The sequence below is a fragment of the Arachis hypogaea genome, chromosome 12 (assembly GCF_003086295.3).
Source record: "Arachis hypogaea cultivar Tifrunner chromosome 12, arahy.Tifrunner.gnm2.J5K5, whole genome shotgun sequence".
NCBI lineage: Eukaryota > Viridiplantae > Streptophyta > Magnoliopsida > Fabales > Fabaceae > Arachis > Arachis hypogaea.
In genome coordinates this window covers 89595199-89614101 of record NC_092047.1, presented here as the reverse complement: position 1 = coordinate 89614101, position 18903 = coordinate 89595199, and the positions used below count along the sequence as shown (strand labels likewise).

Sequence of the window (18903 nt, the reverse complement as noted above, 5' to 3'; positions counted from 1 at the left end):
GGTGCCTACGGTACAAGGTATTAGGAACTTTTCAGGATCCTGTTTCTTCTGAGGCAATGTCAGTTGATCCAGATCACTTAGTTCATTGGTGAACAAGGGAGGTTCATCTTCCCAAGTCTCAATACCAAATAATTTGGCATTCAGCTTCATGATTGCACCAAGGTACTTGGTAACTTACTCCTTAGTAACATCCTCATTCTTTTCAGAAGAGGAATACTCATCAGAGATCATGAATGGCATAAGGAGGTTTAATGGAATCTCTATGGTCTCTAGTTGAGCCTCAAATTCCTTTGGTTCCTCAGAGGGAAACTCCTTATTGATCACTGGACGTCCCAGGAGGTCTTCCTCACTGGGATTCACGTCCTCAACCTCCCTTACAGGTCGGCCATGGTGGTAATGTCAATAGCCTTGCACTCTCCTTTTGGATTTTCTTCTATATTACTTGGGAGAGTACTAGGAGGGACTTCAGTGATCCTTTTACTCAGCTGGCCCACTTGTGCTTCCAAATTTCTAATAGAGGACCTTGTTTCATTCATGAAACTTACAGTGGCCTTAGATAGGTCAGAGACTAAGTTTGCTAAATTAGAGGTATTTTGTTCAAAGTTCTCTGTCTGTTGCTGAGTGGATGATGGAAAAGGCTTGCTATTGCTAAACCTGTTTCTTCCACCATTATTAAAGCCTTTTTGAGGCTTTTGTTGATCCTTCCATGAGAAAAGTTTGGATGATTTCTCCATGAGGGATTATAGGTGTTTCCAGAGGGTTCACCCATGTAATTCACCTCTGCTATTGCAGGGTTCTCAGGATCATAAGCTTCTTCTTCAGAAGATGCCTCTTTAGTACTGTTGGATGCAGCTTGCATTCCATTCAGACTCTGAGAAATCATATTGACTTGCTGAGTCAATATTTTGTTCTGAGCCAATATGGCATTCAGAGTATCAATTTCAAGAACTCCCTTCTTCTGAGGCGTCCCATTACTCACAGGATTCCTCTCAGAAGTGTACATGAACTGGTTATTAGCAACCATGTCAATGAGTTCTTGAGCTTCTGCAGGCGTTTTCTTTAGGTGAATGGATCCACCTGCAGATGTATCCAATGACATCTTAGCTAATTTAGACAGACCATCATAGAATATATCCAGGATGGTCCATTCTGAAAGCATGTTAGAAGGACACTTTTTGGTCAATTGCTTGTATCTTTCCCAAGCTTCATAGAGGGATTCACCTTCTTTTTGTTTGAAGGTTTGAACATCCACTCTAAGCTTGCTCAGCTTTTGAGGAGGAAAGAACTTGGCTAAGAAAGTCGTGACCAGCTTATCCCAAGAGTTCAGGCTATCTTTGGGTTGAGAGTCTAACCACACTCTAGCTCTGTCTCTTACAGCAAGGAGAAAAGCATGAGCCTGTAGACTTCAGGATCTACTCCATTAGTCTTAACAGTATCACATATCTGCAAGAATTCAGTTAAAAACTGAAAAAGATCTTCAAATGGAAGTCCATAAAACTTGCAGTTTTGCTGCATCAGAGAAACTAATTGAGGTTTCAGCTCAAAATTGTTTGCTCCAATGGTAGGGATGGAGATGCTTCTTCCATGTAAATTGGAATTAGGTGCAGTAAAGTCACCAAGCATCATCCTTGCATTATTATTATTTTCGGCTGCCATCTCCTCTTCTTGTTCGAAAATTTCTGAAAGGTGCTTGCTGGATTGTTGTAATTTAGCTTCTCTTAGTTTCCTCTTCAGAGTCCTTTCAGGTTCTGGATCTGCTTCAACAAGAATATTCTTGTCCTTGCTCCTGCTCATATGAAAAAGAGGGACAGAAAAATAATAATAATAGGGATCCTTTTTGCCCAAGTAGAGAGGTTCCCTTATGTGAGTAGAAGAAGAAAAGAATGTAAAATAAAGAAGGGAAGAAGAGAAAATTCGAACACAGATGGAAGAGGGGGTTCGAATTTGGGTGAGATGAAGTGTTAGTAGATGAATAAATAAATAGAAGGAGATGAGAGAGAGAGAGAATTTTCGAAAATAATTTTTGAAAAAGAGTTAGTGATTTTCAAAAATAGTTTTTGAAAAAGGTTAGTAATTTTCGAAAATTAAAATCAAAAATGAAAATAATTAGTTAATTAAAAAAAGAAATTTTGAAAAAGAGGAAAGATATTTTCGAAAATTAGAGAGAGAGAGAGAGAGAGAGTTAGTTGGGTAGTTTTGAAAGAAACAAACAAAAAGTTAGTTAGTTAGTTGAAACAAATTTGAAAATCAATTTTGAAAAGATAAGAAGATAAGAAGTTAGAGAAGATATTTTAAAATTAAATTTTTGAAAAAGATAAGATAATAAGATATTTTTGAAAAGATATGATTGAAATTAGTTTTGAAAAAGATTTGATTTTTAAAATCACAATTAATGACTTGATTTACAAGAAATCACAAGATATGATTCTAGAATTTAAAGTTTGAATCTTTCTTAACAAGCAAGTAACAAACTTGAAATTTTTGAATCAAAACATTAATTGATGATGTTATTTTCGAAAATTATGTGATAAAGATAAGAAAAATATTTTTGAAAAATATTTTTAAAATTTTCGAAAATAACTAAGAAAAATGAAAAATATTTGATTTTTTGAAAAAGATTTTGAAAAAGATAAGATTTTTAAATTGAAAATTTGATTTGACTCATAAGAAACAACTAGATTTTAAAAATTTTTGAAAAAAGTCAACTCAAATTTTCGAATTTATGAGAAGAAAAAAAGGAAAGATATTTTTTTATTTTTGAATTTTTTATGATGAGAGAGAAAAATTAAAACGTCATTTTCATGTTTTTCTCTTTTCTTTTTGAATCAAAACAAGGAATGCATGCAAAGAACACTATGAATGTCAAGATGAACACTAAGAACACTTTGAAGATCATGATGAACATCAAGAACTTATTTTTGAAAATTTTTTATGCAAAGAAAACATGCAAGACACCAAACTTAGAAATCTTTAATGCTTAGACACTAAGAATTCAAGAATGCATATGAAAAACACCATGCAACACAAAACAATATAATATGAAGATCAATCAAGAAGGTTTTATCAAGAACAACTTGAAGATCATGAAGAACACATGCATGAATGCAATTTTCGAAAAATGTAAGATGAATATGCAATTGACACCAAACTTACAATTTGACTCAAGACTCAAACAAGAAACACAAAAATATTTTTTGATTTTTATGATTTTATGATTTTTTTTGGATTTTTTGAAAATTATTTGTGAAAAAGAAAAATAAGGATTCCAAAATTTTTAATATGAATTCCAGGATCTTGCATTCTTAGTCTAAAGCTCCAATCTGAGGGTTAGGCATGGCTTAATAGCCAGCCAAGCTTTAGCATGTAACATCAGAATATACTGCTCATTACTTATTAACTTGCCTCTATGCTGATGGTTTGGAAGCCTCAGTCCAAAAGAATTTAGACATGGCTTTACAGCCAGTCAGGCTTCAACTTGTTTCATGAAACACTAAAATTCATTCTTAAAAATTCTGAAGAAAAATATATTTTTGAAAAGATTTATTTTTTTTCGAAAATAAAGGAAAAAAAAATTTTTTTGAAAGATTTTTGAAAACTTTTTGAAAACAAAATAAGAAGAAAATTACCTAATCTGAGCAACAAGATGAACTGTCAGTTGTCCAAACTCGAACAATCCCCGGCAACGGCGCCAAAAACTTGGTGCACGAAATTGTGATCTCAGGCAACGGCGCCAAAAACTCTGTACGCACGTCTTAATAAATTGTTTTTCATTCACAACTTCGATACAACTAACCAGCAAGTGCACTGGGTCGTCCAAGTAATAAAACCTTACGTGAGTAAGGGTCAATCCCACAGAGATTGTTGGTATGAAGCAAGCTATGGTCATCTTGTAAATCTCAGTCAGGCGGATAATAATTGATTATGGAGTTTTCGAAAATTAATAATAAATAGACAGAAAATAAAGATAGAAATACTTATGTATATCATTGGTGAGAATTTCAGATAAAGGTATAGAGATGCGTTTGTTCCTCTGAACCTCTGCTTTCCTGCTGTCTTCATCCAATCAGTCTTACTCCTTTCCATGGCTGGCTTTATGTAAGGACATCACCGTTGTCAATGGCTACTTTTTATTCTCTCTGGAAAATGGTCCGATGTGCTGTCACTGCATGGCTAATCGTCTGGAGGCATCACCCTTGTCAATGGCTGCGTCCCATCCTCTTGTGAAAATGGTCCAAATGCTCTGTCACAGCACGGCTAATCATCTGAGGTTCTTGATCATACTAGAATAGGATTCACCCTCCTTTTGCGTCTGTCACTACGCCCAGCACTCGCGAGTTTGAAGTTCGTCACAGTCATTCAATCCCAGAGTCCTACTCGAAATACCACAGACAAGGTTTAGACTTTCCAGACTCTCATGAATGCCGCCATCAATCTAGCTTATACCACGAAGATTCTGATTAAGAGATCCAAGAGATACTCATTCAATCTAAGGTGGAACGGAAGTGGTTGTCAGGCACGCGTTCGTGGGGGAATGATGATGATTGTCACGTTCATCACATTCATGTTGAAGTGCGAATGAATATCTTAGAAGCGGAATAAGTTGAATTGAATAGAAAAACAGTAGTACTTTTCATTAATTCATGAGGAACAGCAGAGCTCCACACCTTAATCTATGGAGTGCAGAAACTCTACCATTTGAAAATACATAAGTGAATAGAGGGTAAGCATGGCCGAGTGGCCAGCCTCCCATGGAGGTCTAGAGATCTAAAAATGATCAAAAGATGTCTAATACAATAGTAAAAAGTCCTATTTATACTGAACTAGTTACTAGGATTTACAGAAGTAAGTAATTGATGCATAAATTCACTTCCGGGGCCCACTTGGTGTGTGCTTGGGCTAAGCTTAAATGTTACACGTGTAGAGGTCAATCTTGGAGTTGAACGCCAGTTTGTAACGTATTTCTGGCGTTCAACTCTGGCTTGTGACGTGTTTCTGGCGTTTAACTCCAGACAGCAGCGTAGAACTGGCGTTCAACGCCCTTTTACGTCATCTAAACTCGGCCAAAGTATGGACTATTATATATTGCTGGAAAGCCCTTGATGTCTACTTTCCAACGCAATTGGAAGCGCACCATTTTGAGTTCTGTAGCTCCAGAAAATCCACTTTGAGTGTAGGGAGGTCAGAATCCAACAGCATCAGCAGTCCTTCTTCAACCCCTGAATCTGATTTTTGCTCAAGTCCCTCAATTTTAGCCAGAAAATACCTGAAATTACAGAAAAATACACAAACTCATAGTAAAGTACAGAAATGTGAATTTAACATAAAAACTAATGAAAACATCCCTAAAAGTAACTAGATCCTACTAAAAACATACTAAAAACAATGCCAAAAAGCGTATAAATTATCCGCTCATCAAGGATCATACCGCTTGCCATTGAAGGAAGCCATGCGTGTTTGGAGAAGAAGACAGTAGGAAAGCAGAGATTCAGATGACAGAGCATCTCCGGAACCTCAGCCTGTTTCTCATTACTGAATCACAAGTACTATTTATTTCATGTTATTTATTTTTCATAAATACAATCACTCTTATTATTAATCTCCTGACTAAGATTTACAAAACAACTATAGCTTGCTTCAAGCCGACAATCTCTGTGGGATCGACCCTTACTCACGTTAGGTATTACTTGAACGACCCAGTGCACTTGCTGGTTAGTTGTGCGGAGTTGTGAAAAGTGTAATCACAATTTCGTGCACCACCCACCCATATTTTATTTGTTTGCATATCTTTATTTGTGGGTTATTCTTCTTCTTTCTTCACTCCTTTCAGGATAGCCACCAAGAGGGGAAAGAAAAAACTTCTAAATAGGGCGACAAACAAGTTCGTCCGCACAATCTTTTGAAGAAAGTTCATCAGTTGTAGCAACCCTAATCCACTTTGCTCATCTTTGCATGCACCGAAGACGGTGCAATCTTTAAGTGTGGGGAGGTCAAGACCGACTTTTGTGGGTAACTACTTTCTATTTCAACACCAATGTTTAATTTTCTTTGTTAGATTAGTTGTCGCATTACATAATAGATTGCATGTGTAGTTAGTTGCTTGCATGTATGTGCTACTTGGTTGAAGTGATGAATTCTCTTCCAAAAAACTATTTTAGAGCATTTCACTAATTTGAATTAAAATTTTTGTTAAACTTGCTTGAAGAAATTTAATTTGGCTTGAAACTGTGGTAGGGGTTCCACGGTTTCTGTGTGAATAAGTACACTCTAACTAACTCTTTTACATGAACAAACTTTGACGTGGGAGAGATCAGAGACATACCTTTCATCTTTGATGGCAATATAGGATGTGTTTGGCAAACCCGTTGAAGGAGAAGAAGCATGTTTATACTTCTTGAAAGTTTCAATTTTTGGTTTGGCAAATTTTTTATTCATGAACGCAGAAGTGATTTTGCATTCAAAATCACGTTTATAAGAAGCAACAATTTTGAGCTTCTGCGTTTCACCAACGGGCTTTTAGCTATCAATACTTAATTTTTATTTACCTTTTACTAACTTTATTCTTTATGCATATTATTGTATTATTTATGTTTTATGGAATTCTTATTATTTTTGTTTATATGAATTTTTTTAATTATTTATTATTTTTATTTTTTATTATCATCAAAATTTTTTTAATTTATTTCAATCACTACCAAGATAAATATTTAATTTTTTTTATTATTCTTAGTACTCTCTAAAATTTATATTTTGTTAGTTTTAATTAAAAATATATTTTGTCAATTTTTATATGCTATTTTATTTTAATATATAAATATTAATTTTATTATAAAATTAATTAATAAGATCTATTCAAATATTTAAATTAAAATAATAAGATAATATACAAAAATTATTTAAAATGAAAGCATAATATAGCATAGAGAAATGAGAATGTTTGCATTATTTTAAAAAATTTGTATATAAATAATGGTGACTGGTGAGGAATGATGTGGCATGTATGCATTTATGTTATTGAATGTTTATAAATAATACTCGATGAAAAAAAAAATTGAAACCAATCATAAACTTAAATAGATATATGCAATGCAACAAATAATATATTTAAATGATGGCGAATAACTTTTAAATTTGGGTTAATTATATATGGTGGAACTTGGTGTAAACATAAACCGCTGGACCTTTTCCATAGTTTATGCTTATTTCTCATTTATACAGAAACTGTGGAACTCTACTAAGATTTCTAGCCAAATTTGTTATCAACGTAAATCGCAGGACCTATCAGCGATTTATGTGTATTTTGAAATAGTGGATCCCTCCCACGATTTATATAATTTTGTAAAAAATTACATTTTCGTATCAAAACTGTAAAAGTTGTATTTCGATAATTTTAAAATCCAAATATTTTATTTTGATAATTTACCCTAATAATAATAATAATAATAATATCAGAAAATGTTATTATAGACATTGTTATAAACATTTAACACTATACTAATCATAATAACTACTCCGATAAACCGAAAACAACAACAATAATAATAATACGGTTAATAATAATAATAATAATAATAATAATAATAATAATAATAATAATATGATCAGTATCATTTTTTGTTTTCTAAAAAATACTTTGTTAATAAAATATTAATAAATAATAATAACAATTATTAACATATTTTATTAATAAAAACAAGATAATAACAATTTATTAAACAGTATTATTATCATGAAAAATAATAATAAATTATTAAAAGATAATAATAAAATATTAAAAACAAATAATAAATTATTATCATTATCATAAATAGTATTATAAATAATAAGAATAATAATAATAATAATAATAATAATAACAACAACAACAACGTCACTAATAATAATAACAATAATATTGTAATAATAATAGCAATAATAGTAATAATAATAACAGTTTAATAATAATAATAATGAAAATAACAATAAAATTACTAGTTTAAACACAAATAAATAAAATATAAAAAAAATATATTTAGGGTAAATAATAGTTTTTGTTCTTAAAGTTTGGCAAAAGTTTTAAAAATACCCCTAAGTTTTATTTTATTTCAATTTTGTTACAAAAGTTTTCGATTTGCATCAAATATACCCTCGACGGCTAAATTTTCAAAAAATTTAAGATAAATTTAACGATAATGCATAAAAATTATGCTTGTTTGTTTGTATTGAAGGTTGTTCTTATGAAATTGTTGTTGAATTGGTCTTAAATTTTTTTAAAAATTAGCCGTCAGGGGTATATTTGATGCAAATCGAAAACTTTTGGGACAAAATTGAAACAAAATAAAACTTAGGGGTATTTTTGAAATTTTTATCAAACTTTAGGGACAAAAAATATACTTTATCCATATATTTATCTATCATAAAATTAAAAAAAAAAACTTATCCATTGAAAATGATCTAATTATTTAATAATGTATTTTTTAGGTAACATAAAATCACGAACCATTTTTTCTTATAAACTATCTTAAACCCTAAACCTTTTATTCTTCTTCTTCCTCCCACGCTTTTTCCAACTCCTCAGTGCACAACTCTCCCTTTCTGCGACTGGAATCCATTCTCACCTTTTTTTTTACCTTTTTTGTTGCTATTTCACCTGCATTTTTCATTATAAAGACCCGTTCAACATCCTCCTCCAACATGTGTCGCCCATACAACTAGGACGCTTGACAATCACAACCTGCAATCTATGCCTGACGACTGACAAACGCAACCTGTATTTGTTGAGTTTTAAGACGGTCAACACAATAGGCTATGTCTACATGTAGGGAGTTAGAACACATTTTGAGATTTAGATGTCTCTCCATGACAAACGTAACCTGCGTTTTTAGCTGTTGCAACTTTTGTTTTTTTGTTTTTTTTGTTTTAACCAAAACGTAATTTACATTTTTCAGATTGATTAACAAATTCAGGCTCATTTTTTTGGATATGTAAATTGTGTGTGTTGTGCATGGGTATGGAGGTGGAGTGGTGCTATACATGAATGTCGGATAATTTTTTTTAAACCATGAAGTGAAGAAATCGGACTCTCCGATTTCTTTGTTAAAAAATTATGAACACAAATCGGATGGTCCGATTTGTGTGGGAGGAAAAATCGGAGGGTCCGATTTGTACTTTTAAAATTTTTTTTTATTTTGAAAACAAAAATCGGATGGTCCGATTTCATTATTAAATTTTTTTTAATTGTTTAAAATATAAATCGGACGGTCTGATTTGTATAATGCAATTTTTTTTAATTTTTTAAGCATAAATTAGAGGGTCCAATTTGTTCTTGACACCACAATTGCGTAAAGTACCCATACACTTCATAATTGTGTCCTACACCATTCTTCTTCCATATCTAAATTAAAAAGTGACAAATTCACATATGTGAATTATACACCATACACCAATAAAACTGCATATCACTATTTTTTCATCCATTAATAAATTAATTTCGAATGATTGTTTATTCTTAATTAAATTATGTAAAACATGGGGTATGGCATCTTTGTGATCTCTCTATCCATTCCTGACCCTAGGTATCCAAGAAAATGCTAATCTCGCTTTTATTTTTGTCTTTGCTTTGCTTCTCTTTATGATTGAATGGTCCCACACCAAATAAAAAAATTAATAGTAAGTTTCCTTTATTCATTATTTCATTCATTTATTTATTTACCTTTAATTTTCTTTTCAGAAACGTTTTCTACTACACCAGTTGTTAATTTCCCTTTCCTCCCTGCATCGTTTTCCTTTATTTGATTAGTTCTCTTTCTCTTTTCCTGTCTACTCAGAAAAAGAAACTTCTCCCAACATTAACGTTGACTCATCGCTCCTCTCAATTCTTCAATTACTCCAAAATTTGCAAACCTTCCGAACTTTCCTGAGAAAATTTTCGGCCCATAAATTTCTCTTCATTGAAGAAAAAAAAATCCCCATTCCATTCCCAGAAACTCATTCTCACTCGTTAATTTTTTTTAACATCAATAGTATCCGCTATTGGCATAATCTGTTCATTTTTCGTGAAAATTCATTCTTTGATTTTCCCGGGAAACTAACAACCAATTTTCCTGGGAAAATGGATGGTCGCCGGAGGATAACACTTTATGATCAAATGACAGCTGGCAAAACCACCTCCCTAGCAGATTTGATCCTTCACGACAGTGTCACCGCCGTCTCTGCCGTCGCCGCAGACACCACCGCCGCCGCTGCCGATTCTGAAAGCTGCGAGTTGAGCCAAAGCCGAACCCTCGTAGATATCCTCCGCGAAGATGAACACAACAACATCACCACAGCGGACCGCAAATCTAGAAAATCCTTCAGTTTCATGGACAAGCTTAGATTCAAGCTCGCTCTCAATTCAAGATCAAATTACAGTAATGAAAACAATTCCACTAACATCGACGACAACAACAACAACAACAGCAGCAGCAACAATCATATTGATACCAACCTATCCGAGTTGCAAGCGCGCATCGATCCGGACGAGTTGACTCAGCAAGACGCGACGACTCACCGACAGCAAAACGACGCCATTGCTACTGCCGCCGCCGCAGACACTGAAATCCCGGCGGAAGTCGCGGTGGTGGGACCGGTTGGCGTGTCGCTAATGGATTTGTTGGAGGAAACGGACATGGAAACGGGATTCGAAGTTCCGAGTTACAGAATGAGCAATGCTGATTTTGAGGATGTGATTGAATGTGTAGAAGAAAAGTGCGAAGAAGAAGGGGCGAGTATCGTGGAACGTAACTGCTGCGTGTGCATGGTGAGGCATAGAGGTGCGGCTTTTATACCCTGTGGGCACACGTTCTGCAGGTTGTGCTCCAGGGAGGTTTGGGTCAACAGAGGGAACTGCCCTCTCTGCAATAATTTCATCTTGGAAATTCTTGATATTTTCTGATCATCATTATAGTTCTCATTTTTATTTTTATTTTTTCAGTTTGCTTTTATTTCTGTTCTAAATTTTTAGAAAAGATAAATGGGTTATTTTTTTTTTATTCCCTCCTCTTTTATGATGTGTGATTAAGAGTGTGGATGATCTTACTTGTACATATGATCTTTTCATGAATCGGAGCTGAAATCTTTCTGAAGGTTACGAGTCTCACTCTCACCATGTTTGATTGTGTTGTTCCAATTGTGTTTAAGAACATTTTGCTCTTATTTGAAATTTTGGATAAAGATAGCATTAACTTTAGTTAAACTATCCAAATGGATTAATAACATTAAATGTAGTTTATTGCAGAATGTATGTTTGAGCCTTTGAGGAGTTTTATTACTGATTAGGTTGATTGATTGCTTCAAGTAAACAAATGTAACATATTGTTGTGACAAGGATGACGTGGATGTCCATTAATATTTAGGCGGTTAATTTTTTTAAGAAAAAAGTTCAGTTTATTAAGATAAAATTGAAGTTAATTATATTTAAAATTTTAATTTTTATATGGCCATAAATAGAGAAATTTGATATGAAAAATAAGATATAGTAACAACAACTAAATACTTTTCTCTTTTATACATGCATATTATCACATATAATATTAGTGAATATATATGAATCATTTCAATTAAAGTGAAATAATAATATTGGTGAAATTAAAGTTATAATAATTTTTATTTGAAAATAAATATTTTTTTATTTTATTATAAAAAAATCTTTAAATTGTCTAATATGCAAGGTTCTGAAAATCAGATCGAACTGGTTGGTTTGACCGAATTAACTGAGAATTAATCATCTATCCGGTCCGCTTGACTTCTAAAACTACTTTGCAAAAAATCAGTTAAAAAATCAACCGAATCGGCGGTTAACTGGCAAACTGACCAGATTTTTTTAAGTTTCGGTTTTGTCATCTGCCCCCAGAAACGGCATCGTTTTGACGCTAGGGAAAAAAAAAGAAAACTGGAACCCACTAACCCAGTTCCCTACAAACGCCTCCCTCAGTCCCTTTTCCTTCCAACCCTAATTTCAGAAGGAACTCCACCTCCCTCAGTCCCTCTCCCTTGCCACCCTCGCGGTTCGAACCTTCTATCGGCATTGTCGTCGTCTGGTCGTCTTAAATATGAATTTGCTATTTGTTTTTTTATTGTCTCTATCATCTTCCCTTTCAAAAGAAAAAGTAGAAAGAAATGTTCGTTAATTAATAAGCAATTCGATTCGACAAAAGCAGAAGAAGCAAAATCACTGATTTCTTTGTATTACTACTCAAATTTGATCTTGAACCAGAAGAAAGAAGAAGGAAAATGGGCTAGAAATCTCTGAATTCAACGGCAACTTCAACACCATTGCCTTTCCAGTGCCTCCAGAAGCTTCCTTCGTCCAACAACAAGTTCATCTATAACTACAACAACCACACCTTCAACTTCCTCGTCGACAATGGCTTCAGTCGGTTCCTCTCTTTTTTTCTCTAGAACTTTTTTCACTGATTCAATTTTGTGTATATATGTATGCATTTTTGCTCAGATGATTGTTAGAAAGAATTCTCATTGTGTTTGAGTGATTTGAAATGCTGCATTATCGTTTTTCAGCTTACTGTGTTGTTGCGGATGAATCTGCTGGAAGGTAGGTTCCTATTGCGTTTCTGGAGCGAGTGAAGGATGATTTTGTTTTCAAATACAATGCCTCCGATATTGGCCGGTGCTAATGCTGCCGCCAATAGCGTTAGCAAAGAGTTTGGATAATTTTGTGTTTCGTGCTATTGTGAGGATTGAGACTAATTGATTATGGAGGTTGATTTGTTTGAATTTGTGTAAATCAATTTGTTTCAAAAATTTGTTTGTTTAATGTTGTTTCTTTTGGTGGTAAAATATTTTGTGTTTGTCATTTATATGTGTTTTAATTTTCTTTAGTTATAAATTTTGATGTTTGAAATTTTTTATGAACTTTTAATGATAAATTATGGATAATTTATTGTGTAAAATTATCAAATTTTAAATTTTATTAGCTTAGAAATTATTGAATTTAAATATTTAAAATTATATATTAATTTTTTTTTATAATTTTAGTGTATATTTAATTAAACCAGTTCAACCACAATTCAATCCCAATTAGATTATTAAACCATTAAATTAGTTACTCGACCGATTTAATAATCGGTCCGATTCTCACAACTTTATTAATATGTAAAGTTCTAAAAATCAATGTGGTCATATAATTAAAAGAATTAAAAATTTAAAACTTTAATTAAAATTAAATTATATATATATAATATTTTAAATAAATTCTTTTTGTGATTTAATATTTTAAACCAATTAACCATTGGAAAAACTACACCAATTTGATTGATTAGTTTTTGGTTTTTGACCGCTTTCGTTACTAAATGGTTTTTGGGGTTGACTCCAATTTCCAATTGTGTCAAAAAAAATTTTGCTCCGCTTGGGACAACGATAACATTAACTTTGGTTAAATTAGCCAAATTGAATAATAACATTAAAGGTAGTTTATTACACAATGTATGTTTGAGCCTTTGAGGGGTTTGATTAGGTATACGAGGTTAATTGCTTTAACCAAGTAAATTATATGGGTTTAACTAATATGTGCTCTAAAAATATATAGAATTATTAGTAAAAAACTTTATTATAAAAAATTGTGTAAAATTTATTTTTCTATGTAATTATTGTACATCTATTAAAACAAAAATATTTAAAACTTTTTAAAAATAATAATTTTAACATGTATTCTAAGATTCTATTTGATTCATATCTCACAAAGACTAAGACATAAATACAAAGATATAAACACTAAGACAAATATATATACACAACTTTCTTCATGCCTATAGTGTTGATAGTGTATCCAACTGAAAGAGAGGAAGGGGGAGGGAAGAAAGAAAAGAACTACTTTGTTTTTGAAGGATGAAGGTGACCAATAGCAAAGATGAAGAAGAAGAGAGAAGGGAGTCTTTGTTCTTGGAAGAAGAAGGTGTGCTGAGAAAAAGAGAAAAAGATGAGGCTAATGGCATTAGGAAGATTTTAAAAAAATATCAAGAATAAAATAATCTAAAATTATAATTTTATTTTGTCTCAATTAAAAAATTTTTGTCTTGTTATTTTGAAGAGACACAAATTACATATATTTTATGGGTACTTATGTATACAATCTTTCTTAATTTTGTGTCTTAACAACGAAACAATGAACATGTATATCTATGTGTCTTTATATCTTGTGTTCAAAAATAAACATGATCTAAGAACACATATTAATTAAACTCTTTTTTTTATTAATTATTTTATTAAGTATGATCTTTTATCATATATATTTTTAATGAAACTAAAAAAAATACGTCAAAAAAATATATTAAATAATAAAATATTACACTTAACAAAACAATTAAAAAAAATCTTCATTTTCAAAACAAATATAAGATATGAATATGTATGGTTTGTGTTTTACAAATTAAATAAAATGGTCATGAAGTTATTATATATTAGTATATATTTATACATAATAAAATAATTAAATTTTTTAGTAGAATAACTAAATTATTTTTACTGTAATATTAGCAAACTTTTCATAAATATTAAATATATATTCTTATACAATAATTAATTTTTAATATACATATTATATAATTAATTTGACTAGTATACGTTGAAAATTCTTTTAATAACTCTTTACATTTAAGGAATTTTCTTGAATCAAGAATTGTGACAAAATATTCTTACATTAAAATAAGGACAAATCACATAATAAAATCAATTGGAGAACAAATTTATATGAATTTCCTAAACCAAAATATGTAAGGTTCATGTCTTCAATCACATTTATATATGAATCAAATTGATTCAATTCAATTTACATATAGTAGTAAATTGAATTAATAAGATTCGAATTACTAAAATTTTATCTAAATCGATTATAGTAGATTCGATTTACTATGGGTTGTAATTTGTATTTTTTTTATCCATAATAAATCAAAACAATATGCTTCGAATTACAACCATAGTTTATGTTCCTAGTAATTCGAATTTATTGGCTTCGATTTAGTAGGAAGATTAGTTTGTGATAAATCGAATCATATAGGTTCAATTTAGTATATATATGGTTATATAAAGAATTCGAATTTACTTATTTCGAATTACATTTAACCAAACTTCACCCTCCAAAACGCTAGTCCCAGAAAAAATTTAAGAGAAAAACTATAGCATTTCAATTGTAGAAATCAAAGGTGACTTGAATCGTATTTATTGGTTGGATAGAGTTGCCCACATTGTTGGTATTGTCAATGAAGAGGTTAATGAATGAAATTTATTTCGTTAGGAAATAAAGAATTATTAGTGATATTAAATCGGTTAGAATTTGAAGTGTTAGATTTAGGTTTCAAATATTTGATTAATTTAGTTTAAGTTTCAAATGTTAGATTAATTAGGCATTAGAAGGTTATGAAGAAATCAATTTGATTTAATTTATTTAAATTTAATTTAATTTGTAAATATTAGATTCACAAGACAATACGAGATAGGTTATAGTTTAAGTTTTTAATTGTAATATTAAATATTAGATTAAGTATGTTATATTAGAATTTAAGTTAATTAAGGTTAATTAGGTTTAATTTAATTTAATTTAAATTGAGTAGATTACATTATTTATGTTCAGGTCTGTAATATAAGGTAGCGTTTGTTTGCAGAGACTGGAACTGAGACTGGAGGACAAGAACTCAGTATTATGTTTGTTGAGGTAGAGACTGGTATTTAAATTTGTATCTCTGTCTCAAAAATTTCAGTATTTCAGTACTTCAAAAAAGTAAGGACACTGGAAACTGAGATTTTTAAAGACAGAGACAGAAACTTTAATAATATTTTTGTACCTAAAATACCCCTATTATAATTAACTAATGCCAACTTTACCCTTTCTTCAAATCAGATTAGGGCTTTAGTGTGAGCAGCCCCCTCACTCCATCTTCTCATTCGTGCTTCAAAGTGTGGGTTCCAGCCTCTGCGTCGTCAGTGTCACCACAGCCCCGTCGTTGCCGCCGTCGTAACCACCACAAGGTAAGTGAGTCGCAGTTGAAGTTTCTCTTCCTAGGCCACGAGTTCTCATGTCTTCATTTGCTCCTTCACAGGATAACATCCGAAGAACCTAGTTGAGAGAGTCTCCCCTATTGCTGTCGAGTTCATCAGACTTCGTTGTTGTCGTCATAGTTTGTGTAACCTAGGTTAGTTGTGGTCAAATTTCATTACTGATTTGGGTCGATTTTTTATGTCGCGAGTTATGTTCTGTGGATTTCGTTCGTTGTTCAACTAGATGCATAGAAAGAATCTGGGTTTTTCTCTCTTTAATTCGATTTATTTCTTTGTTCTGATGTATAGATGCGTATATGTTTTCATGCCTTGTTTCTTTAATTTCGTTTGTGATGTGCTTTTTATGAATTGGTTTTGGTCATGCTTGGTTTTTTTGGTTTTCATTTTTATACATCTTTTGATTCTGAAATCTGGGATGCTCTGTTTGCCTAATTTACATCCGTTTGATGTGAAAATGTGTAAATTATTTTGTGAAATGTATGATTGTTGTGGCTATAACCAGCGCACTCACTTTGATTTCTGAAATCGTATTGATGAGGAATTTGTTAGCTTAGTTGTAGTTTAAAGAGTAGTGGCACTCCAACTTTTGGAAGACTTTGATTTGCTTGAAACTAATTTAAAATTGAGAAGTAAACTTCAGTAGAAATAGGTAACGAGAATTTTTTTTAAGGTTGGTATATATATAAATTTAAAGTTTTTCTATATTACCAAACTTCATATATGCAGTTTTGTTAAGTACAGGATCAATTCGATTTATTAATTATTATATCATACTCTCTTTATATATATATATATATATATATATGACATAAATTTATGGTTACGTGTGACAAAAATTTGAATCCCTTTATGTATAATGCTTCTATTAGACACTCCAATCTTAAAAATTTATATATGAGTAGTGCCCTTACTTTAATTTGCCTCTTTTAATAATCAGTCAACCTTGTAGCAGGAACTCGCATCTGATATGATAAATGTGGATGCTTAATTAATTAATTCATTTTAAGTTTCCAATTAAGTCAACTAGGTTTCTTAATTAAGGTTCCAAAGAAGAGCATCAAATTCTTAAGTTTGAGAAACTTTAATATATATGATTAGACCTAGATAGTGTTAACTGTCTTTTGGTTCCAGTTTTTTTATCTTATTTTTGGTTCTAAGAAGATATAGCAGATTTTGCATCAAGTAGTGTTAGATTTCTTTGAATGTTTATGTATTTTTTGATGTAATGACTTTGCTAGGAAGAAATGGAGCGGTTAAAAATTATTAAGCCATGCATGTCTTTTTATGAAGAGATGAGATCCAACCATGAAGAGTTGATGTTGTTCTTTGTACTTACGCTATTTGTTTACTTTAGGGATAGAACTAGTGGCCAACTGTCGTTAGGCGGAAGAATGAATAGTAGAATTAGACGTGAGGCTTTAGAGCGTGCTGTTGGTGAGGGTGATAAGAATTGTATCTGGGAGTTGAGAATGAACACAAATGCCTTTGCTAATTTGTGTGAGTTGCTCCAAGTTCAAGGAGGAATTACAGAGGATGGTCATGTAAGCCTACCGGAGCAGGTTGCGACTTTCTTAATTATCTTAGCGCATCACAAAAAAAATCGTAGTCTGCAGGTTAGATTTTGTAGGTCCGGCGAGACAGTTAGTAAGTATTTTAATAAAGTTTTGAAGGCTGTAATACAGATTCAAAGTATTTTGTTTGCCAAGGCTACACCAGTTGAAGAGGATTGTCTTAACCCCACATGGAGAAGGTTTAAGGTAGAGCTTATTCGATGTTGTGTATGATTCATATTTTTCTAAAGGATTCTATATCTGAGTATCATAACTTTCTATGGATGATATGGTTGCTTGGGAGCATTAGATGGCACTTATATAGAGGTGACAGTCCCAAAGTCTGAGAAAGCAAGATACCGAACAAGAAAGTGTAAAATCTGCACCAATGTCTTAGGAGTGTGTAACCGGGAAATGGGTTTTGTCTATGTACTCAGTGGATGGAAGGGATCGGCATCTAATCCACGGGTACTTCGAGATGCAATAACTCGTCGTAATAGTCTTAAGATACCCCACAGTAATGATGTCATCTTTGGAGTTAAGCCTATACAATTAGCTTGAGTTCATGATAGCCAACGTCTTACCTTGTTTGCATTACTTATCTATAGGTAATTACTATTTAGTTGATGCTGGTTACACAAATGGTCTGGGGTTTCTCGCACCGTATAGAGGCACTCGATATCATGTAAGAGAGTGGGCTCAGGGAGCACGTGCACCGCACAATTACCAAGAATATTTTAATAGGGTTCATTCTTCCGCAAGGAATATCATTGAATGATGCTTTGGTTTGCTGAAGAAGAGGTAGTCCATCTTAAGAAGCCCTAGCTTTTACCCTCTAAAGACACAATCTCAGATAATTATTGCCTGTTGTTTGCTGCAAAATTTCATTCGAAAGAGTATGGATATGGATTCGGAGGAGGAAGGTAGCATATTGGATGAATTTATGCTTGATGGAGACGAAGAACAAGATGAAATGATTGATGTGGTTGAAAACACGAACGAGTAGACTCATTGAAAGCTAGCAACCTTTTTGGAAGAGAATTTTCATAGTACCACCACATTTTTTTATTTGTTATATGAAAAGAATATAAGTGAGAGCAGTAGTAAAGTAAAAGGGACTACAGTGACAAAGAGAAGAAGAGATGTTGAACCTGTACTCATTTTATAATTAACAATAAAAAATACTAAAACATGTTCTCAAACTAGTTATTACAATTTTTCATTTGTCTATTTGAGTTCAAAGGTCAAACTACAACTTACACAATAATAAAATGACCAAGACAACACAGACTATAGACACAAGAAGTTGAAGGAACGCTAACAATTTCAG

At 32.0% G+C, this 18903-nt stretch overlaps 2 protein-coding genes and 1 non-coding gene across 3 annotated transcripts; all 3 read left to right on the top strand.

Moving 5' to 3' along the window:
• The first annotated feature begins 1153 nt into the window (after window positions 1-1153).
• Window positions 1154-1261, top strand: LOC112732116 (small nucleolar RNA R71). The gene has a single exon (XR_003167853.1). It is a non-coding gene; the product is annotated as a small nucleolar RNA R71 (small nucleolar RNA).
• Window positions 1262-9667: 8406 nt separating this feature from the next.
• On the top strand, window positions 9668-11099 carry LOC112727684 (uncharacterized). The gene has a single exon (XM_025777542.3). It carries the CDS (start codon window positions 10088-10090, stop codon window positions 10907-10909), a length of 822 nt encoding a protein of 273 aa, XP_025633327.1. The 5' UTR covers window positions 9668-10087; the 3' UTR covers window positions 10910-11099.
• A 1280-nt stretch (window positions 11100-12379) lies between these two features.
• Window positions 12380-18579, top strand: LOC140176785 (uncharacterized). The gene is made up of 7 exons (XM_072208330.1): window positions 12380-12392; window positions 12532-12565; window positions 17378-17564; window positions 17706-17796; window positions 17878-18090; window positions 18182-18258; window positions 18469-18579. The coding sequence occupies exons 1-7, from the start codon at window positions 12380-12382 to the stop codon at window positions 18577-18579; spliced, it is 726 nt and encodes a 241-aa protein (XP_072064431.1).
• The last annotated feature ends 324 nt before the right edge of the window (window positions 18580-18903 follow it).